Source organism: Spinacia oleracea, chromosome 1, assembly GCF_020520425.1.
Source record: "Spinacia oleracea cultivar Varoflay chromosome 1, BTI_SOV_V1, whole genome shotgun sequence".
In the NCBI taxonomy this organism is placed as follows: domain Eukaryota; kingdom Viridiplantae; phylum Streptophyta; class Magnoliopsida; order Caryophyllales; family Amaranthaceae; genus Spinacia; species Spinacia oleracea.
This window is the reverse complement of record NC_079487.1, coordinates 132,062,299-132,081,787: the sequence shown is the minus strand read 5'-3', so window position 1 is coordinate 132,081,787 and position 19,489 is coordinate 132,062,299. Positions and strand designations below refer to the sequence as shown.

The window sequence follows — 19,489 nt, the reverse complement described above, 5'->3', positions numbered from 1 at the left end:
TATGCCTGAAAGCTCAACTTTGCACATCTAATCTCTAGTCTCGACATTTTATTTTATTTCCAATAGGTTTTACATTCACAAGGTGTACAATAAATTTATTGTGCATCGAGGTAAACTTTTATCCAATTTTTGGTAGTAACATGTTTTGATTAATTTTTATATTATAATTTTTTGACTTTTAAACATTTTAAAGAGTTAAATGATTAATTTTATACATTATTAGTGGTTTTGAGAAGATAATATTTATTAAAGCGAAAAAATTTATCACTAAAAAATAGATATAACATTTACATTATACCGGTATAATTTTTACACATTTTAACATAACTTTTACCTGGTGTACAAAATTTATCGTACACCACCTTTAAATAAGAATTTGTGTTTTATTGTTTTTAATCAAAAAAAAAATGAAAGTTAAATGTATAGATTGCTAATTAAAGTAGAACTAGTCTAAAGTGGCCTGTATCCAACCGTCATGTCTGAAAAGGATCTCGCGGCCCATTTGGTAGTTTGTCATAAATGGTGTCAATGTGAATGAATTTATATGTAATTTACAAGGAAAATCAATATCTATTCTCATGGTAATGTTAATTCACTCAAAATTATCTATTTTTCTTTATGATATACATTATCATTTGGGAATGGTATTAGGCGGGAATGCAAATTCATGAAGAAAAAAACAAAGCTTGAGACAAAATTCCATTACCATAGACATTATGATGTTAATTTCTTGTCAAATAACACTAGAATTTATTATCATTCCCACTGTTTATTACCGGCTACCTAACGAGCCGTCAAAGTCATTGTTGTTCCTATGCCAACGGAGTACATACTTACATTAGTGTTTCTATTAGTCAGAATGATTCTTGAAATTTCAAGAAATGCTGCTGAAAACTAACAGTAGAAGTTCTATGTACAGATATTTGCAGCCTGGGGGGAGGGGAGGGGGGGAGGAATGAAATATTCTTCAATGGTGCATCTGCATATCCGTATTAGGAAAACGAAATAAAGAATTAACAAGAAATGTTACAAAGTGATGATAAGGTAAAACTAGTCCCAACTCCGCAAGTATTTTATTAGCCAACATCAGTAGAACTTCAATTGTTTGCAAACGATGAGGCCATGGGAGAAGGGATTCTTGACTATCTGGAATTCTAAAATAGCTCTACTTGAACAAAAAAAAAAGAGTGAGAATTTATCAAACAGTATTCTCAACCCAAAAAACTGTAAAATGAGACGAATATAATGTCCTATGAATCAATATCTTTGAATATAAGAGTACAGAACTGATTTCGACCAAGAAAACAGAACAAAAAAAATCCATCCTTCAAAATCGGATATTGCTCCTACAAGTAGTAAGCCTCTTCGAACTGGACCTCAATGTTTTAGTCCCCAACAGTAAAACCAAAACCAAATTTGTAATCTTTCTTCTGGTGATCGAGCTGCCAGAAAATGGATGTCAGTCAAAATTATGAAAACATATTACCTCCTTCACAAAGTCCACTAAAATTGGTGAAAGAAAAGAATTATTTACTCCCAAATGCAATGCATTAGAGAACATGATAATTATAGAAAAATTAGAGCTCCCTCCATACAAACACATAGTAGCGTAAACTATTTTGGGATGACAAAAATGTCACATTTCCTCGAGTATAGTATATTTTGGTAAGATTTTGTTCTGTTCGACTTGTTTCAGTCCAGACTTTGTTTGTTCTGTTGACAAACTAAGTTGTTTTCAGATAAAATAAGTTCATATGAGTTCAGATAATATAAGTTCAGATAAGTTAAGTTCAGAAAAAATAACATTTTTCCAAACAATTTCATACATAAATAAGTTTTTAACAGATAAAATAAGCTCAGATAATATAAGTTCAGATAAAATAAGTCAAATAGAACGGAACCTAACTATTTCCAAACATACCCCTATTTAAATGGAATGGTGGAGACTAAGGAGAAGAGACAACTATTATATATGTGGGGTATATATATAATCTATCATTAAAGGTTGGAAAAATATGAGAACTAATTCTGGGTCGAGGGGTAATAACCTCCAAGGAACAACTAAATTTCTTTTTAGTTCTAGACTACATGTAATAATGCCTCCAAGTTTTTCCCAATACTATGAATTTGGCACCAAAGAGCAATTTTTAAACATAACAGATTAAAAAGGTTGCACACCAACAAAGTGGCAACTTAGGCAAATAAATTTAAAATCTCACCTCTGCAGATAGTAAGAAAGTGAGACCCATGTTAAGCCTCTCTTCAAGAAAACCAGTTACACAACCGTTGGAGTCTATCTTCCCTCTAACACGTGCCTGCAGACGAAGTATGGAATAATATGTAAATGGAATAAGCTATACCTTCTAACACAGAACACGAGTTGGATTAAACAGAATGAAAACACTATTATTATTATCATAAGCTAACAAGGCTCAAACCTGAAACAAGCTAGCAATAAGCAAGAGTAACAACAATCATAAACACAAGACTCTAGGACGAAAAAGTTTGATCGCAACAAATTGTAATTTTCCATTGAGCCTTCCACTAATTTCATAAGTTAAACAAAATCATCTAAGATTAGTGACAAAGTGAGATAACAGGAAAAAAAATCGGAACTTGTAAAAATATTGCAACTTTGCGAGATAACTTATGTAATAAATATTTGGAAACATAAAGCTATTGTGGAAAGAACTACGTAGTACTAAATAAAGAAATCGGGGCAAGAATTACCGTGCGTAGCACTGCATCATAGCCTACGGTAGCTGAAACATCTTTTGACATATGATTATATTGGAGTTCTGTTGCGAACGAAAGCTGCAACATATTTTTGGCATCAGGCTTCAGGGAACTTGTAGCAGCTTAACTAAAGATGATACAACGGTTGGACCAATGTGCTTACCTTCTCGGATACCTTCTGAACATAACTAAGCGCAACCATTCCCGTACTAGCGACTTGTCCAGTCGCAACCTGAATATGCAGCAGAAAACATTAAAAAAAAGGTTAATATAAGTACTCTTCTACATCATGCATAGTCCATCCAATCTAAAAGTGTTAGATACATTATGTCTGCAATAACGATGAAAAAACAGGAACAAAAAAGGCAACCAAGGTGATAAGTAAGCAGAGAGAAATCTAGTAGAGCGGAAATCAACTGAACAATAAAACCAACATGACAAAAAACTGACTAGCACATGTACATCAGCTAATTAATTGGTTTCAAAATACCTCACATAAAGTACATGAGAAAGATGTACCTTCCTAAATATTTTCCATTTAGAATTATAACCTTATTAATCAAGGAAAAAAGAAACATTTAAGAGCTTAGAGAATATGTAGTAAGTCAACCTTATTACCCCGGCCCCCTATATAGTAAATCAAATCAAAAGAGAAATTTGTCGGCTTAAGCTGGCACTTGATGGTTGATGAAAACATGGATGATATGTGGTGGTACTTTGATTTGAAGAAACGGTATATAAGAAGTGTTGGTTGTCTATTTAACCAAATGGAAAGCTTAGAGGAATTTTCCACAAGTAAACACAGATAGAAAGAGGGAAAGATGGCATAGTGCCCGTTGAGCCCCAAGACTAAAAAAACAGATGAATCAGCTTCTGAAACTTTCTTCTTAACTTGCAATCAGGCAAATTTGCATCCAATTTTTCAAAGCCATCTTAAATCTACAAAGGGGTGATGTATAGATGGATAACGTAACACCCTAACAATGCCACACAAATATTTCCAATCCTCTTGCCTAACCCTACTATACAGTGTAACTTTACTGCCAATCTATTTATTACATTAAAGAGCTTTGACAATATTTTATCCTCCAGATGATGCTCCTACCTCATGCAAGGCCCTTACTCAATCCTACCCTCATGCATTTAAAAAAAAAATAAACCAATGCAATAAGATCACCCAACACTTATGTTAATTAAACGATAAATAGTATTCCATAAATTATTTTCTCACTTTTTCATTTTCCCATTTACTCTAGATTCATAGGTATAGCATAGTTGTTTTCACCTTCACGAAATAGTTTATATGTTCGGATAAGTCCAGTTCAAAACCAGTACGTTTTCATAAAGAAATTCAAGGCTGATGACTGATAAGTTTAAGTTAAGACTAATCAATTCAATTCAAAAAAAATTCCAGAAGATTCGGAAGAAAAGAACAAGCCCGAAGGCATGACTAATCGAACTTTCAATTAGTGATTAAAGCTCCTTTTTCCCCATTCCCCAATATCAGTGCTGATACTCTACAAGACACTTTAGACACCCATAGTCTTATCGAGGATCCATCATTTGCGTGTTGCATTGTTGTTAGCATTTATAGATATTATGTTGTCTCATGTTTTTAAGCTTTTCAAGACTCAACAAAGTCTTCCCAAACAGATACATTTTCGTCGTCGGTGTTTGTGGCGGCTGAGCGCACACAAGCGCCCCAATCGACACTCGAGCCTCGCTCTTGTCGCCGATATGCAAGAGTGCCCATTCCGAATCAAGCACCCGTTCGTGCTCCCTTGAGATACACTTTCCGCACAAGGTTTGCGCCCTTGCCGCCCCATAGACAAGAGCGCGCCGCACGATCCGGTGTCAAAACACTCGGACCGTGACACAGTCTTATCGAGGATCCATCATTTGCATGTTGCTCAGTGCTAGAGTAACATACTTCTTGAATCCTGATTCCTGACTAAATGTTTTGAGAAGTTCATGTGGAATAGACCAAACTGAAGAGATACGAGAACAAAGTGGAGGGCCAGAAAATGAAATCATTACCCACAAGTTTTACAGGCCAAGATACCAACTCAACAAGGACTACTACAAAATTAATCATGTAAAAAGCGGGAAAGTCAAGTCAATACCATCTTATCATTGTTGTACCGAGCAGCATAACCAACGCCAGACTTTCTATGCTGACCAGTCCAGAACATTTCACCACCTACAGAGAGATGTGGGGTAACACTCTGCACCACCCAACAGTCAAGAGGAAAAGTAAATACGAGAAAGTACAGAAGTATTTGCATCCCACATAAACAAATTCAAAAGAGAGGAAAGAAACATCAAGCAACATTAAGGTAAAAGCACAACTCAAGGCCAAGATACCACTTCAGAAACCTGATAGCGTTATCTGTATGTAGTTGCCCCAATATAGGAAGTATTTCAAAAGCAAAACCAGCTTGACCTTTTTACCTGTATGTAATTTGCCCCAACAAGTGTCCCACTGCCTAGCTGAAACTGAGCCCTGTAGTCTTTCCCCTGCCATGGGCAATCATGACCAGAAAATAAATGAAATAAGAATTAATTTGTGACATGAATGATTGAAACTTCTCCATGTTGATTAAATCAGAGTTTGCTCAGAATTTGTTAATTCTGGATTGAAAGACAAAAGGAAAAAGAATATATACCCTGCGAATTTTTAGCTTCAATTTCAAATTAATGTAGGAGAAAATATGATTCAAACAGAAACAATTTATTATGTGCAACATGAGGGATTCATAAAAATGCAGTCAAACACAAATAAAATGTAAACAAAGGGTACATGCATAAAAGAGTTGAAATCTTACATGAGCAATTCATTGTAAATAGTGTGGAAAAGTCAAGGGGAAACTCCAACTTAAAAGTAATTAACATTTGAGGATGGTGCAAATTTAACATTCATCAAGAAGGATCTTCTATCACATTTAAGCAAATAGAAAATTCCTATATTAAGGCTAAAGAACCTTAAGAAAGCAAAGTACAAAGGTCTTACCTTGTAATCAAAAGTACCCATCCCTTGAGACGAATGAGGCTCACTTGTCAGCTGAGAAAAGAACACCAAGCCTTATCCATCAATCTCAAAAACTTATCAAGTGTCAAAATTAAGGTTTACAGAAAACATAAATAAAACTGAAGATTACCATAGCATTTCCCTTTAAAACTAAATTATCTGTCAAATCACACTTGAGCCTTGCATTTAATCTACCATCATGTGAAACCCTTCCGATGAGCATCAACTGTAAAAAGCAATAAATTTAACTACAGGTTACTGCATTGCTTAAAGTAAGCCATTGCTGCAGGATTGAACTTGTCATTCTCAAAATTAAATGATCAGGTTTAGCTAACCTTCGGGTCAATAAAGTTAGCACCAAACTCATAGTTGGCGGTTGGGATTTTAATAGGCTCTGGATTTTGAGAGGGAACTTCAATCGGCCCCATTGTCACACTGCGAATAGTTCACAAAGCAGGCATTATGTTTACTGGAGTCGTAAAAATCAAAGAAACTTATATGCACTGGCATAAAAATCAACTAAAGTAAGCATAAAAGAGATGTATAGCGTGCAGCACCTGTGACTAAGAAAGAATTTTGGGCCGAGGGCTTTAGTAAAATCAAAGCGCATCCCTTCAAAAACTTCCGGCTTCAGTGACACTGTCAACAACCATGGGACACAAATCAAAGAAAGTTCTTCATGATGACTATCAGCAATCAGCTCCTTTTGCACTAAACACTAACAGTTCATGATGCATTACAGTTACAGACACACTAAAGAACTACATTATCTCAATCAGCCACCATTTACCCGATTTGCTATTCTGAAGGAGCATTCATAGGATTCAACCCACATACCAAATTAGAATCTAGATATCCATTAAACATCAAATTCAGCTGATGAGCAACAATCAAGCTCCATTGAGCACGAAATCAAACATATAAGCTCCAAATAAAGTTGAACAAAAATATCAAAAACAAGATTAAGCATTCAAAACACAACATCAATGTGTTCTAAAATAACACCCCCAACGAACCCCAAAAAGAAAACACCAGAGAAAGTACGGCATCTTAGACAAAACATTATTATTACCAAATGAAATTAACCTAGAAAATACCCCAAAAAAATACCAAAAAAAAAAATCAAAAGTGGGTGAGTTGAGAATACAAACTCATAGATTCACGGTGAATTTCTTCATAAGGAAGAGGGCAAGGGAGATTGCTGTAATCAACGACTTCTTCAATCTTGGGAAGTACAGTAGGTTTAGCCTCCATTGATGGAGCTGTGGGAGGAATTCCTGCCATTTCTGCCTTATTCTATCAAATTAAATATTTGGTGAGTGATGCAATTGCTTGGCAAATCAACAAATTAGCAATCAAAAAATATCTCCCCCTATAAATTAGAGATCGAGGTAAAGGGTTTTGGGAGGAGAGAGAAAGAAAAAGGGTGGGGAAGAAGAAAGAAAAGGGTTAAGGAAAACTAGAGGGGTTAAGAAGGGTTTTGGGTCTTCTATTGGGTTTGGGTTCAAATATCCGGATTATTTGATTGTGGTTCCAGAAATATGGGTCGAGTTCAAAGTATTCACTATTCACCATATAACCGCATACAACTTTAAAATGTATGCATTGGAGGAAAAAAAAATTGATTCACTTGTAACTTTGTAAGAGTCCTACGTTACATTTTAGAGATTTAAGGTCTAAATCTTAATTACCAAGTGAGGATCTTGTGGTGGATATTCACTTACCTCCCCCCTATTCCTAAATGTCTTACCGTAAAAAAAATGGAAGTAGGTAAAAAGAAAAGTTTGTGGCCGACTTGAGATATTAACCTAAATGTCTTACCGTAAAAAAATGGAACATAAAAAAAAAAAAAAAAAAAAAAAGTTTGCGGCCGATTTGAGATATTAAGGTAATGTTTGGTTGATATGAAATATAATGGGAATTATGACTTCCTAGGAAGTGAAAGATGTAGGGTTGTTTGTTTGACAAAAACATGGGAAATCACACTTCCTAAGAAGTTCCACTTCATACAAAATGGAGGAAGTTGTTTATCTAGGTTCCCCTAAATAAGTGGAACTTCCCCTGAGAATTTATTTCCCATGTTTAACCAAACAATATCATCTACTCCCTCTGTCCCGTAATACTTGCACCGCTTTCCTTATAAAGCGGTCATGGATTACTTGTATCATTTCTATAAATGGTAAATTTTTAATATTATATCAACTACCCCTTTCCCATGTCATTTTTTGGGCCCAAGCACCCTCTCCGCTAGCCCCCTACATCCCTTTAAAAAGTTGACACATATCCCCTATCTATATTTAAAAATATTCCACTATCAACTACATCTAATTAAATAATAAGTTTGTGTCGATCAAACCGGTTCAAGTATTCTGGGACGGATGGATACATCCTAGAAAATGCTAATACATGGGAAAAACTTCTTCCTAGGAAATTCTACTTTCCATGGTCAACCAAACTACCACTAAAGTCAAAAACTTTATGTTTTATAAAATAATGGAAAAAAAAAATACAATCATGTTAAAGTAGAAGAAATGACTGTCAATAGTCGTCCATTCGGTATATTTTTATAACATGTGTAATCGTATTGCATGATTTTCACAACCCACCTTTTGTTCTATACTTTTCAATTTTATATAAGTTCGTGTTTTGGAAATATATTGTACGATAAATTTAAAAATATTCATGTGAAAAAGTCAATATAATACTTCCTCCGTCTTTTAATACTCGCAACGTTTGTTAGTTTCACGCATGTTGATGCACAACTTTGATCATTTATATCTTAAATTCTCTTTATGCAAAAATTATAAAAAGTTAATATTTTGAAAATACACATTGAGACGAATCTAACAAGATCCCACATGACTATGTTTTATCTTATATAAAAAGCACTAAGAATAGTCAAAGTAGATTATATGAATAGTGGCAAAAGTCCAAACGTTGCGAGTATTAAAAGACGGATGAAGTATAGCTTAGATCTCTAACCTTTGAAATGCACCAACAAGGTCTAAGATTCAAATCTCATCCCAAGCATATTCTCCCTTCTTTCTTCTTCTTCTTCTTCTTCTTCTTACTTTTCTTTCTTTTTATTAATATTTTTCCTTCATTTTCTTCCGCCGGATCTATTTTCTTTTTCTTTTATGTTTCTTTAAAGTTTCAAACATCAAAAGGTCTTGGATGCAAAAGGTGTACAATAAATTTATTGTGCACCAACATAACTCTTACTCAGTTTTCTCTAACTTTTACTCAGATTTCCCTAACTTTTATATTATTAAAAAAAAATTAATAGATAAACATTTTAAAGTGTTAAATGATTAATTTTATATATTCTTAATGGTTTTGAAGAAATAGTTTTTATTAAAATGAAAAAAATTGTTAATAAAAAATACGGAGTAGATAACTTTTACATATATAAGGGTAACTTTGAAGCATTTTACGTCAACTTTAACTTCTGTGTACAATATTTATCGTACACCCCATGTAAATAAGAATTTGTGTTCAAACATAGCTTCCTCTGTCTCGTCCGTCCCGCACGGCGCACGCCCCTCCATTGTTCTCTATTCTCTTTGCCTAATATTCTTTTCCCTCTTTCAGTCATCAGATTCTCATCTTTTTAAATCAATTTTCATAGCTCATCAGCATCCTCGTCATTATAAAATGATATATTTAAGTGTACTTTTTTTCATAAGCATTTTCTCTTGCAACTACAAATGTAGTTACTTTCACAGATTATCCCATTCTTAATTCCACAATTATCACAATTTTTCGCTAACTCGGGTCTAACATGGCGTCCAACAACTAGTAAACATAAAAAGTAGTCTTGTAGTTTTTACCCCCCTTTTTTTTAATTCTAAAATTATCCTTACGTTTTTATCGCTCCACCCCACCACCACATGATGGATTATTAGGTTGTTTTCTGTTCGACTTATTTTGACTTATTTCAGAGTTCAGTTAAGTTCAGATAATATAAGGTTCAAAACAAAAATATATAAGTTTTTTCAGAAAATCATTCAAGAATTAGTGTTCATAAACAACGAGAAGTTATAGACCGTTGTTGCCCAGCGGACAAAATGTCCTATACAGAAGAAGGAAAAAAAAACACATTTTAGGATACCGCTCCCTCTAACTTGTACTCCCTCCATTCCTAAATACTCGCATCGTTTTGACCGTTACAGAGTTTAAGACACTTGAATTGACTTATTAATTTAATGGGTGATAGTTGATAATGAGATTTTTTTTTAATATAGTGAGTGGAAAATGTGTAAAGGGGTAGTAGGAGTGTGAATTTTTAAATTATTTTTTGTAGGAAGTGGGTTAGTATGTAAGTGTGAGAAATAATATATATCGGTAAAATTTCCATTTATAGAAGCGGTGCAAGTATTAAAGGACGACCCGAAAAGAAAAGTGGTGCGAGTATTAAGGGACGGATGGAATATATAATACATCAGGAGTCCAGAACTAGTCTTATCAAGAGCTTAGTCTCATCATCAGGAAAAGTGACAGAACTACATAAGTCGGAAATAAGAAATCCGATCAACTACACGATTAGATCAAGGCGCTTCATAAACCGGTTAAGAATCTATTAAGAGAAACTTATACTTGAGTTGGTCCAATAGTTCTTTAAAAGTAAACAAGAAAACAACTGCCAAAACTTCTCAAACTGTATTTACAACAAGTCTATTGGTAAAAACTAATCCGAGTCAGAGGTTAAATCAGAGTAAGGAGCCAAAGTTCTGACCATGTTTGACAGTGTCTCTCCCATTTCCTCGAGTTCCTCCTTTCCAAAACCCCAACTTTTGAGTAATTCTCCTCCCATAGCACCATGTTGAATACCAAATTTCCGAAGGTTTTCCAACCTATTCGTCAGGAAAGGTAATACAGCACTGCTCGAGCGAAGTCTCGCAGCCATAGGGATAGAATGGACGTCGAGTGATCCCTTTGAAGCTGAACTTGAACTGGGATTGCTAAGTAGTTGTCCACAACGACCGACAGTTTGTGAGAATATCGATGGAAATGGTAATGGTATTGGAAGAGGACATGTTGCTGCAGACAGATGACAGAATCTAGGTCTCGATGATGCCTGTTCATATGCAGCAGAAATAGCATCTTGGACTTCAAATACAGATGCTCGTTGCTCATCTGAGTAGGAAAATATGGTGCATTTTAGATGACGAGCCATCAAACAACCTTGTTCTTATCCACAATTTCAAAGTGGAAAGATGTATAGTCAACAACTCAACACAAGTAATATTTTGATGAAGAAAGCTAGGAATGATGCGGCTTAGTTATAAGCACGAGTTGAAGCAAAAACAAATGGTTGGGCTTTTGCCAAATATACTCAAACAGTCGAACTCTAAGACTTCATTCAAGAGCAACCAATATCTAAGCAATATCAATATCAACATACCACCAAAGTTTGTTCATGGAAAATGTGTGCTGAACATTACTCAAAGTAGATTAGTAGAGAGAGATTAAGTTTTCACCATGTTATTGAACCAAACAGATGCCAAAGAATCCCTGCCTGCGAAAAGAAGAACCCTCTTCGTCTAAAATAGAAAATATAGGAATTCTTACTATTTTACCAGATATCTGGAAATAATAATTAGTTACCAATTATTTTTATAAAATCAGGTTTCAGCATTTTAAAATTTTCCATGAATTCAACAAAACTGCAGAGATCCCATCCAACATGACCAGAAAGCGGAATACAAATGCATTGTTGTATCCATACTTCAAAACACAAGGGTCAAATCATCACTGACTACTGAATTCTCAAATGAACAGAAGCACGTAAAGTCTATCCATTTTCATTGAAATCAAATATTTATTATTCATTGAGTGTTAGATTACAATGACTCACTAAACTACCTGAATCTGGTATTGTGAAGTAGCATATGCTAAATCAATATCAGATCAAAGGTCAATATCAGATCTAAATTGCAGCATTGTTTTTCTATCACAAAGGGGTTCAAGATCAGGCTGAGGTTGGAACTTGGAAGTCACAAAAGTGTATTAAGGTGAAGCCATGTGACATCATTAAATTCAAGGTGATGGAACTTAAGAGCATAAAACAAGCATGCAGATACAGAATACCTGATTTAAGAGCTCCATGTATCACTAATGTTTCTACAGAATGCAAGTCTTCCATGTCATCTGATATTTCTGGAGTCAATGTCTGCAATTTACTCAACAATTGCTCCCCTGAGTGTCACATAATTAAACACAAACACAGTAAATAAAAATAATAATAAAGAGCATATGAGATATGCATAGTTTTATAAGCCCACTGAAGCCAAGACAATTGAATTAGGAAATACCAATAGTAGGTGCTGGCATGGTAGTGTCTAATATGGCAACCATATTCTGTCGAGACTGGCCAGACAGCATTTGTACAATGCTGTTGAAATCCAATGCACCTAAAGTACAATCTGAAGTCGCAGTAGGCCCAAGCGAGTCCATCCGAAAGGGCAGGCTGAGAGCGTGCAGAGCAGCAGCATAGACTGCACTGCAATGATAAGGCTTTTCATCATTCACACGCAGATAAGTTGAAGCTTTGCCTGCAAAAAGAAGGATCTTAGAAACATAAGGGGAAGTTTACCATAGCAGGACTAGTCAGCATAAGTGCAACAAACTATGCAAGTCAGAAAGTATAAAACTTACTTCCACCCAGAAAGGGTAAACCAACTGGTACAATTAGTTTGCAGAAAGGAGACAGTTTTGCAAATGAAACTGCATCATTAAGATTCCGAGAAATGTTCCTTTTTCGACTTTTAGAGCTCATAAATGAGCCAGGATCACGAGCAGTATAAAGCAACACCGGAGTATTGGTGTATTCATCGGCAATGTTCTGCAGGAAGTCTGCTGCTACACTGGAAAAGCCCCCCGAATCATCCACCACACATTGAATTCCCTGTCAGAAAATTTCTGACTATGTAAAATAGGTTAAAAAAGCGATCTTAGAGAAGTTCCTTCAACCAACAATTAAAAAGGAAAATAACTTTCAGTAACTTTCTTAAGCTAGACCATCTAAATGGCAATGTTTGAGACCAGAGGTTATGCATAACTTCTAGTGAAGAAGATGATCCAGAAAGCAAAATCCATTACATTTAACTTAGCACAAACAAATAATAAGAATGGGCGAAATTTGATTCGTATTGCATGAACATGAAAAATTTGAAGCACAAAAACTTGTGTCATTCAGCCATTAGGCAAGTGAGAGGATTAGCAGAAAATACTCTGGAAATTGAAGAATGACATAAAAAAGATGAAAAAAAATCCCATAAAAACTAGGGTCAAGAATCAAGATAATAGAGAACAAAATTTTAAAAGCATGGTACAACATAAACAAAACCATGTTTTGTTGAAGGGAGAGCCTTTTATGTCACTTTTTCCCCTTTTACATGGTAAGAAATCCACAAGAGAGAAATAAGGGGGTGAAACTTGCGGAAGTGTAAGAGAAACCTGAGTTATGTCTTGCATTTTATTAGGAAGGGAACATTCTGTCTGGGCTAGCCCCCACCAACCAAAACAAGCACTTCATTGGCTTAAAAAACACATTCTTAAGGATTAATATGAAATTTGATAGATACCTGTACATGATCACACTCTTCAACGAAGAAACGAAGTCTTTCAGTCATCTCCTCTCCCCGGGAACTTTCAGCAAAAACGTCCTTTCCCGCACCATAATTATCGAACCCCTCAACATCCATCCACAACCCATTTATTTCATATAGGCTATGTGGATGATAATGGACTTTCGAGAAGTCAGTCCAGAACTGGGTACCATTTTCCAAACTTTCCATTATTTCCTGGTCTCCAATATTATCCGGTGAATCAGCATGTTTGCTGTCTTTACCAACTGATTCCTTCTGCTCCTCCTTATATAAACTTTGCAAGAATAAGTTTCTATTGAGAGACTCAGAACGTTGGGTAGATATACTACCTTTCCTGCAAGTCGAACTCAAGACCTTAGTTTTAGAAACCAGCATTAAAGAACAGATAACAGATACATATAAAGCGCGAATTAAGATTAGTTGTAGACTTGTAGATACTCAAAACAATAGAGTAATGACACTTTGACCACTTCATGGTCAGAAAAAACATAAGATACTCATAGAAAATATTTAAAATATTGAAATGACAGGAGTATAGCTATGCAACATGACAGTAAATCATTTGATGTTGGAAAAGGTGAAAATGTATTCAAATCTTCATTATTTACTAGTTCAGTAAGTATTGTATAACTATAGTGATGCCAAACAGCCTTGTAACCCTAGTAGCTCACAGACATATGCCATGGGCTATTTGAAGCTTGATTGGGAATAAGTGAGTATAATGAACTAATGAAAAATATCTTACACTACTGCCCCCACCCAAAAACCAAGTAGCTCTTCATTTTCTCTGGTGACAACTATATTAAAACATCCTTTTGTAATCCCAGATTCAGCATTCACTTTAGTTCCCAGTCATCTGACATATATCAAAAGAAAAAAGAACAAATATCCTGCTCAACTTCTGTGTTTGTGTTCTCATTCTCCAAAAGTAAACATTTTCAAAGCATTAAAGCCACAATGTAATATTGTTATGAGGAGCATGTAATGCATTTGATCACAGATGTCCATTATTTTCTCCATTCCCTAATTGTCTAATTGATATACAAAAAAGGACACAAGATTCCAGATAGTTTCCGAGGGAAGCGAAGGGGGGAGAGTTTCACACTTCCAACAATCTTAACAGAAGATTGATTATGTCAGTCTTGCACTTGAGCATCCTGATCATACACTACCCCCGTCATAAATAATTGAGTTATGGTGTTAAAAGAATATTTCTACTTTATTATCATTTTGTAGCTTTCGCTATTATTTAATGATAAAAAAATTACAGTCAGATTTTAGAAAGTCAAAACTGAATAATTAACGGATGGTGATAGAAAGATTATACTACAAAAACAGAAAGGGTTTTATTATTTTGGTGACATGTACAGTAAGCATTTCTGTAAGCTAGTGCTTTTTTTTTAACATTATAATTTGTAGTCATCATACATAGGCAATAGAAAATATTTCATGAGAAATTATCATTGACCGCATAAAACTTAACAAATCAGCTAGAGAAGGTGTGCTTCCTATACTGACAACCAAGCATGCATGGGCAAATGCCATTTTTCATGAAGTTTACCTTAACACTTAATTCCTGTCCAACAGAAACTTGTATTCCATTCAAAGCAAATAACAGATAACACCAAAATACTACTGTGTGAAATAGTGATACATAAAAATTCTCAATAAATTTCGCTTCCCAACATAGTAAAAAAAAATGAAATGTTAAACCCTCACCATGTGGCCACAGGGGAAGGCAATTCTGGAGTCTGATTATACAATGTACCATGTGAGCTCATTGATCCAAGGGATCCTGCTTAGAATACAAAAGGGAATTGTTAGATAACCTCCGGCTTCAATTGTAACTCAAGCTAGTAACAAACCCAACAAAAAATTAGACTGGATACGTTCCCACAATCACGTACATGCATACATTTATTTACATACACATATGTACCTACATGGCTACATAGTACGAACACACACACACATACATATATACATAAACATACAAACATAAACGAAGCAATAAGATTGATAGCTGTAGTTTACTGAACTTCAATAGCGGAGTGATTCCATACATACGGGAAACTGTATTACCTAAGGGTAGTTTTGTACAATGACATTTAAATACAACCCCCTCCCCCCCTAACGCGCGCGCACACACATATCAAGACAAGCTGTAGGGGGAAATGACTGATGATTTCCACTTCAGAGAGTTCCATCATTCCATAATTACATAAAACCGCAGTTTGACACAGCAGCAATCATACAACAGAAGGACAACTAGTCCATTAAACAGACTACAATTAACACCGTAAGTAAAATGTACATTGCTGCGGAAGACAAAAGGAAGCAAGACCAGATTAATGTACACATGAAAGGAGAACATACCTTGATAATTAACTGAAAGTAATCGAGGCGTATAGGTAAGAACACCCTGCAGACACAAAAGACAATTATTTGCATTTTTCTTAGATATCCAACCTCAAATGGCATAATCTTAGATTGTTGGAGAAGGTCATGGAGAGTATCTCAATTATATAAACCAACTCTTGATCACTTTCGTGTTCGCGTAAAATAACCATAATACCCTATTTGGGGTTCAAATGTACAAAAATGTTTATAAAAAAATTGGAGCATTGCTTGCATATAAACTCTGTCAACTCTTAAGCACTTTGGTGTCCACATACATAATACCCTTACTTGTGGTTTGAATTGTAAAAAGTATTTGTAAAATGTTGGAACATTGCTTGCATATAAATAGAATTTTGATAAAATCCGCATGCATCCCGTGCATAAAGTTCTAGTAATCAAGATCAGATCGTGCAAATCACATCGAGCCAACATATTATTAACTATGATCACTCTTTTTAAGTGCCTCAAGTTCAAGTAATCATGATCAGAACGTGCAAATCACAATCAGCCAACATATCAATAACTAGGATCACTCTTTTTAAGCATCCCAAGTGCAGCATACTTCTTACATTTCCAACACAGTAGAAATATGCCTCAAATAAGCAGAGCTAGCATATGCAACTACCTACACGGAGAAGCCTTGATGCAAATCAATTTCTCCAATAAGATTCCTCAGCAATTCCTTACTGAAGAAGAGTCATAAGCTAACAATTTCATTGATTTGTCTCGCACTCTTAGCTAAAATACCAATCCACCTGAACTATTTGTCTCATACAGTTGGCTCAAGAAACGCAAATAAAATCTATTTTTCAACTATGTGGAACATATCTATCTTCCACTCAGAAAATATCAGCATTCGCAAATAGTCAAAGTGCTAATTATAGAAACTTGATAATAAGAACCATATTGACCAGAGTATAAGAACTTGACTTACAGGAAATTAGTAGGCTACCTCACGAGTGCCTTAAAACTACCATGTTTCACAAAGGGGTTTGGCACAAAATGGAAGTTTCAAAGTCATACATGTTAAGAGGTCAGTACATAATAGATGTTATAGATCAACGGCATCTAACTCCTACTACCCACAAAAGCACACAGAAGTTAACTCATAAAGCTCACCAACTAAATCAATCATATAAGGCTATCTTGTGGAAGAATTGAAAAGCTTTGTAACCTAAAAAAACATAGAAAAATATGGAGAATTATAAGAAACCATCACACAACATATCTTACCTCCTGAGTCTCTCCAGAGCGATAAAGCACATCCATGTTAACGCCAGGATTCTGGAACACTGGATCCATATCATGGTCGCTAGCCAAACCAAGCAACTCATCCTTCAAAAAAGGATCAAGTCAAAAGAAGATACAAAGTGTTATTCTTTGTTCCCCCTCTCATTCATAGAGTTTCAAAAGCATACTGCAAAAATAAATCATCTTCAAAATACTCAAATCACACCATGGTCCAAGAAATAAACGATTAAAAAGACAAAGAGGTTCATAAAAGCATCACCTAATGAATAATTCGTATAACAAACTTGAAATTATATATCTAGGTTTTTATTTTCCATGCACAGTCATTCATAGAGAATGATTTGAAGACCCACATGCAAGCATCAGAATATCAAAATAAGGCAGTAATAACTAAGAAAACTAGCATTCTACGAAGTACTTATTAATAGAGCATGTATTTACAAAAGCAGAGCAATGTTTTAAAATTCGCCAAAAGACAAAGGCATTGTAGGATCAAACAAGCTAGTCTCTTGCGATGAAACCTCGTACCTCCGTACTTCCGTGGTCTAGCAGTAATAGCAAACTTAATTTATGTTGATGAAAGGACACTCAATTGTTAGAATTCAGAACATAAGTTCATGGGGATAAACTAGTCATATAAACTCTATTTCACAATATGATTTAGCACTTCAACCCACAAAAATAAACTCAGCTTCGATCTAAAATCCTTTTCCCATCAAAACAAATATACCAATACTGCAGATAACAAGTGAAGTGTACCTGGAAGTTCCAGAAATGGGAGCCAATGAAATTGGCAAAACCACCAACTTGAATTGTAACAACTTCCCTCATGCTGCCTAACAAAACAAAACCCAGAAAAGCTAAGTGCCAAAGTTAACTACACAATCATAAAATTTCCAAACAACAAATTTCTTGAACAAGAATCAGTGAAATAAATAACTATTTAATGTGGCAATTATGATATCGGATACGAATGAGCGAACTCTACTTTCAAATTTGAGTCAATGAAATCATTTGTATTTGGGCTTCCCACATACCGTTTAGCCACCGTTGCCGGCCGCGAGAGGTGAAGACGGGCAGAGGTACAAAGACTCCGGCGAGGGGCTGTGACTACGGTGATGGGCTTCGACTACGGCGAGGGGCTGTGACTACGGTGATGGGCTTCGACTACGGCGAGGGGCAGAGACTCCGGCGAGGGCAGTGAAGGGTGTTGGAGCCAACGGAGGAAGGTACGGCGACGAAAGGGTTTTGTGTTTGGGTCTAATTTTCTTTCACGATAAAATGTGAGTTGAGAAGTTTTACTTACTGAATTACAGTATAAAGTACTAAGTTGGCATTTGAATCGGCGTGTGTGGGTAAATGACCATTTAGAGTTGACTCGTAAAAAAAAGTTGACCGATTCAAAAAAAAAAATGTGCCCCCGATTTATAGTATTTTACTGTACATCTAAGTATAAAAGTAAACCATATAAAATATATAAGTGATCTTATTCGAGGATTAAAGTTACCTTACTCTATGATAAATGTGACCTTAACCATTGAAAAATGCGACCCTAACAATAAACAATGAAGTGACCCTAATCAAAAGTGATATGCTTGTAAAAGTTATAACTATGACCAATAAACACCACAAATGAAAATATACATCAATACACAAATGTAATATAGGTAGTTGGCTAGATGGAGCTTCACCCCACACCATGTACAATTTTGTACATTGCTCTACCATTTGAGTTAATAGCCTTGCAAATAAGGTAACTTATAACTACAATAAATAAAACTTATAACATCAATAAGGGTAACTAAAAGAACATAACATTTGCGGATAACATTCCTCTTTTAGGCCGCCACACAATATATTATCGTAGATCGGCCTTTCTGAAAAGTTTGTGTGATCGATTTTGTTGGTGACTTGGACGGTGGATTGAGAATTAATCGAAAGCGATGCTATTTTGGGAATTTTGATATCTTTGAACATTATTATCGGAAATCGCTCGTTTAGTTCCATAAATCATACTTCTTCAGTTCACTATTAGTTGTAACTGTTTGACTTTACACCATTTATAAACTTGCGTTTGACTTTATTTGGTGGCTAAAATATATAGTCATGTGTGATCTTGTTAAATTCAGTTTTTTTTTATTATGACAATATCAAATTTTTATAATTTTCATATATTTTTAATTAGAGATATAAAAAGAGTTAAATATGTGCATTGGCCAGCATAAAAATCTAAAAGTTACAACTAAAAAGAACGGAGAAAACATGGGATTTAATGGGAAAGAAGGGGAAATAAAGGAAACATCACTAACACATCTTTATTTTCCTTTCCTTCCCAAGATGGGGGAAATTTGAAAGGAAAGAGAAAATTAAAATCTGTTATTTTTTTTCCCCTCACATCTTTCTATCAAATCAAACAACGAAAAATAAATTAAGTTTTTTCTCCCTTCCTTTCCTTTCTCTTCCC

At 35.0% G+C, this 19,489-nt stretch overlaps 2 protein-coding genes across 2 annotated transcripts; both read right to left on the bottom strand.

Moving 5' to 3' along the window:
• Positions 1–963: 963 nt before the first annotated feature.
• Positions 964–7,209, bottom strand: LOC110787177 (mitochondrial import receptor subunit TOM40-1). The gene is made up of 11 exons (XM_021991751.2): positions 6,916–7,209; positions 6,322–6,403; positions 6,100–6,199; positions 5,895–5,990; positions 5,747–5,797; positions 5,188–5,253; positions 4,860–4,961; positions 2,900–2,968; positions 2,731–2,814; positions 2,220–2,315; positions 964–1,442 (listed from the first exon to the last, which is right to left on the bottom strand). Exons 1-11 carry the CDS (start codon positions 7,046–7,048, stop codon positions 1,386–1,388), a joined length of 936 nt encoding a protein of 311 aa, XP_021847443.1. The 5' UTR covers positions 7,049–7,209; the 3' UTR covers positions 964–1,385.
• A 2,985-nt stretch (positions 7,210–10,194) lies between these two features.
• LOC110787178 (uncharacterized) lies at positions 10,195–18,332 on the bottom strand. The gene is made up of 10 exons (XM_021991752.2): positions 18,063–18,332; positions 17,785–17,861; positions 17,008–17,109; positions 15,751–15,796; positions 15,094–15,169; positions 13,351–13,708; positions 12,422–12,671; positions 12,079–12,318; positions 11,855–11,962; positions 10,195–10,900 (listed from the first exon to the last, which is right to left on the bottom strand). Exons 2-10 carry the CDS (start codon positions 17,854–17,856, stop codon positions 10,452–10,454), a joined length of 1,701 nt encoding a protein of 566 aa, XP_021847444.1. The 5' UTR covers positions 17,857–17,861; positions 18,063–18,332; the 3' UTR covers positions 10,195–10,451.
• Between the last annotated feature and the right edge of the window lie 1,157 nt (positions 18,333–19,489).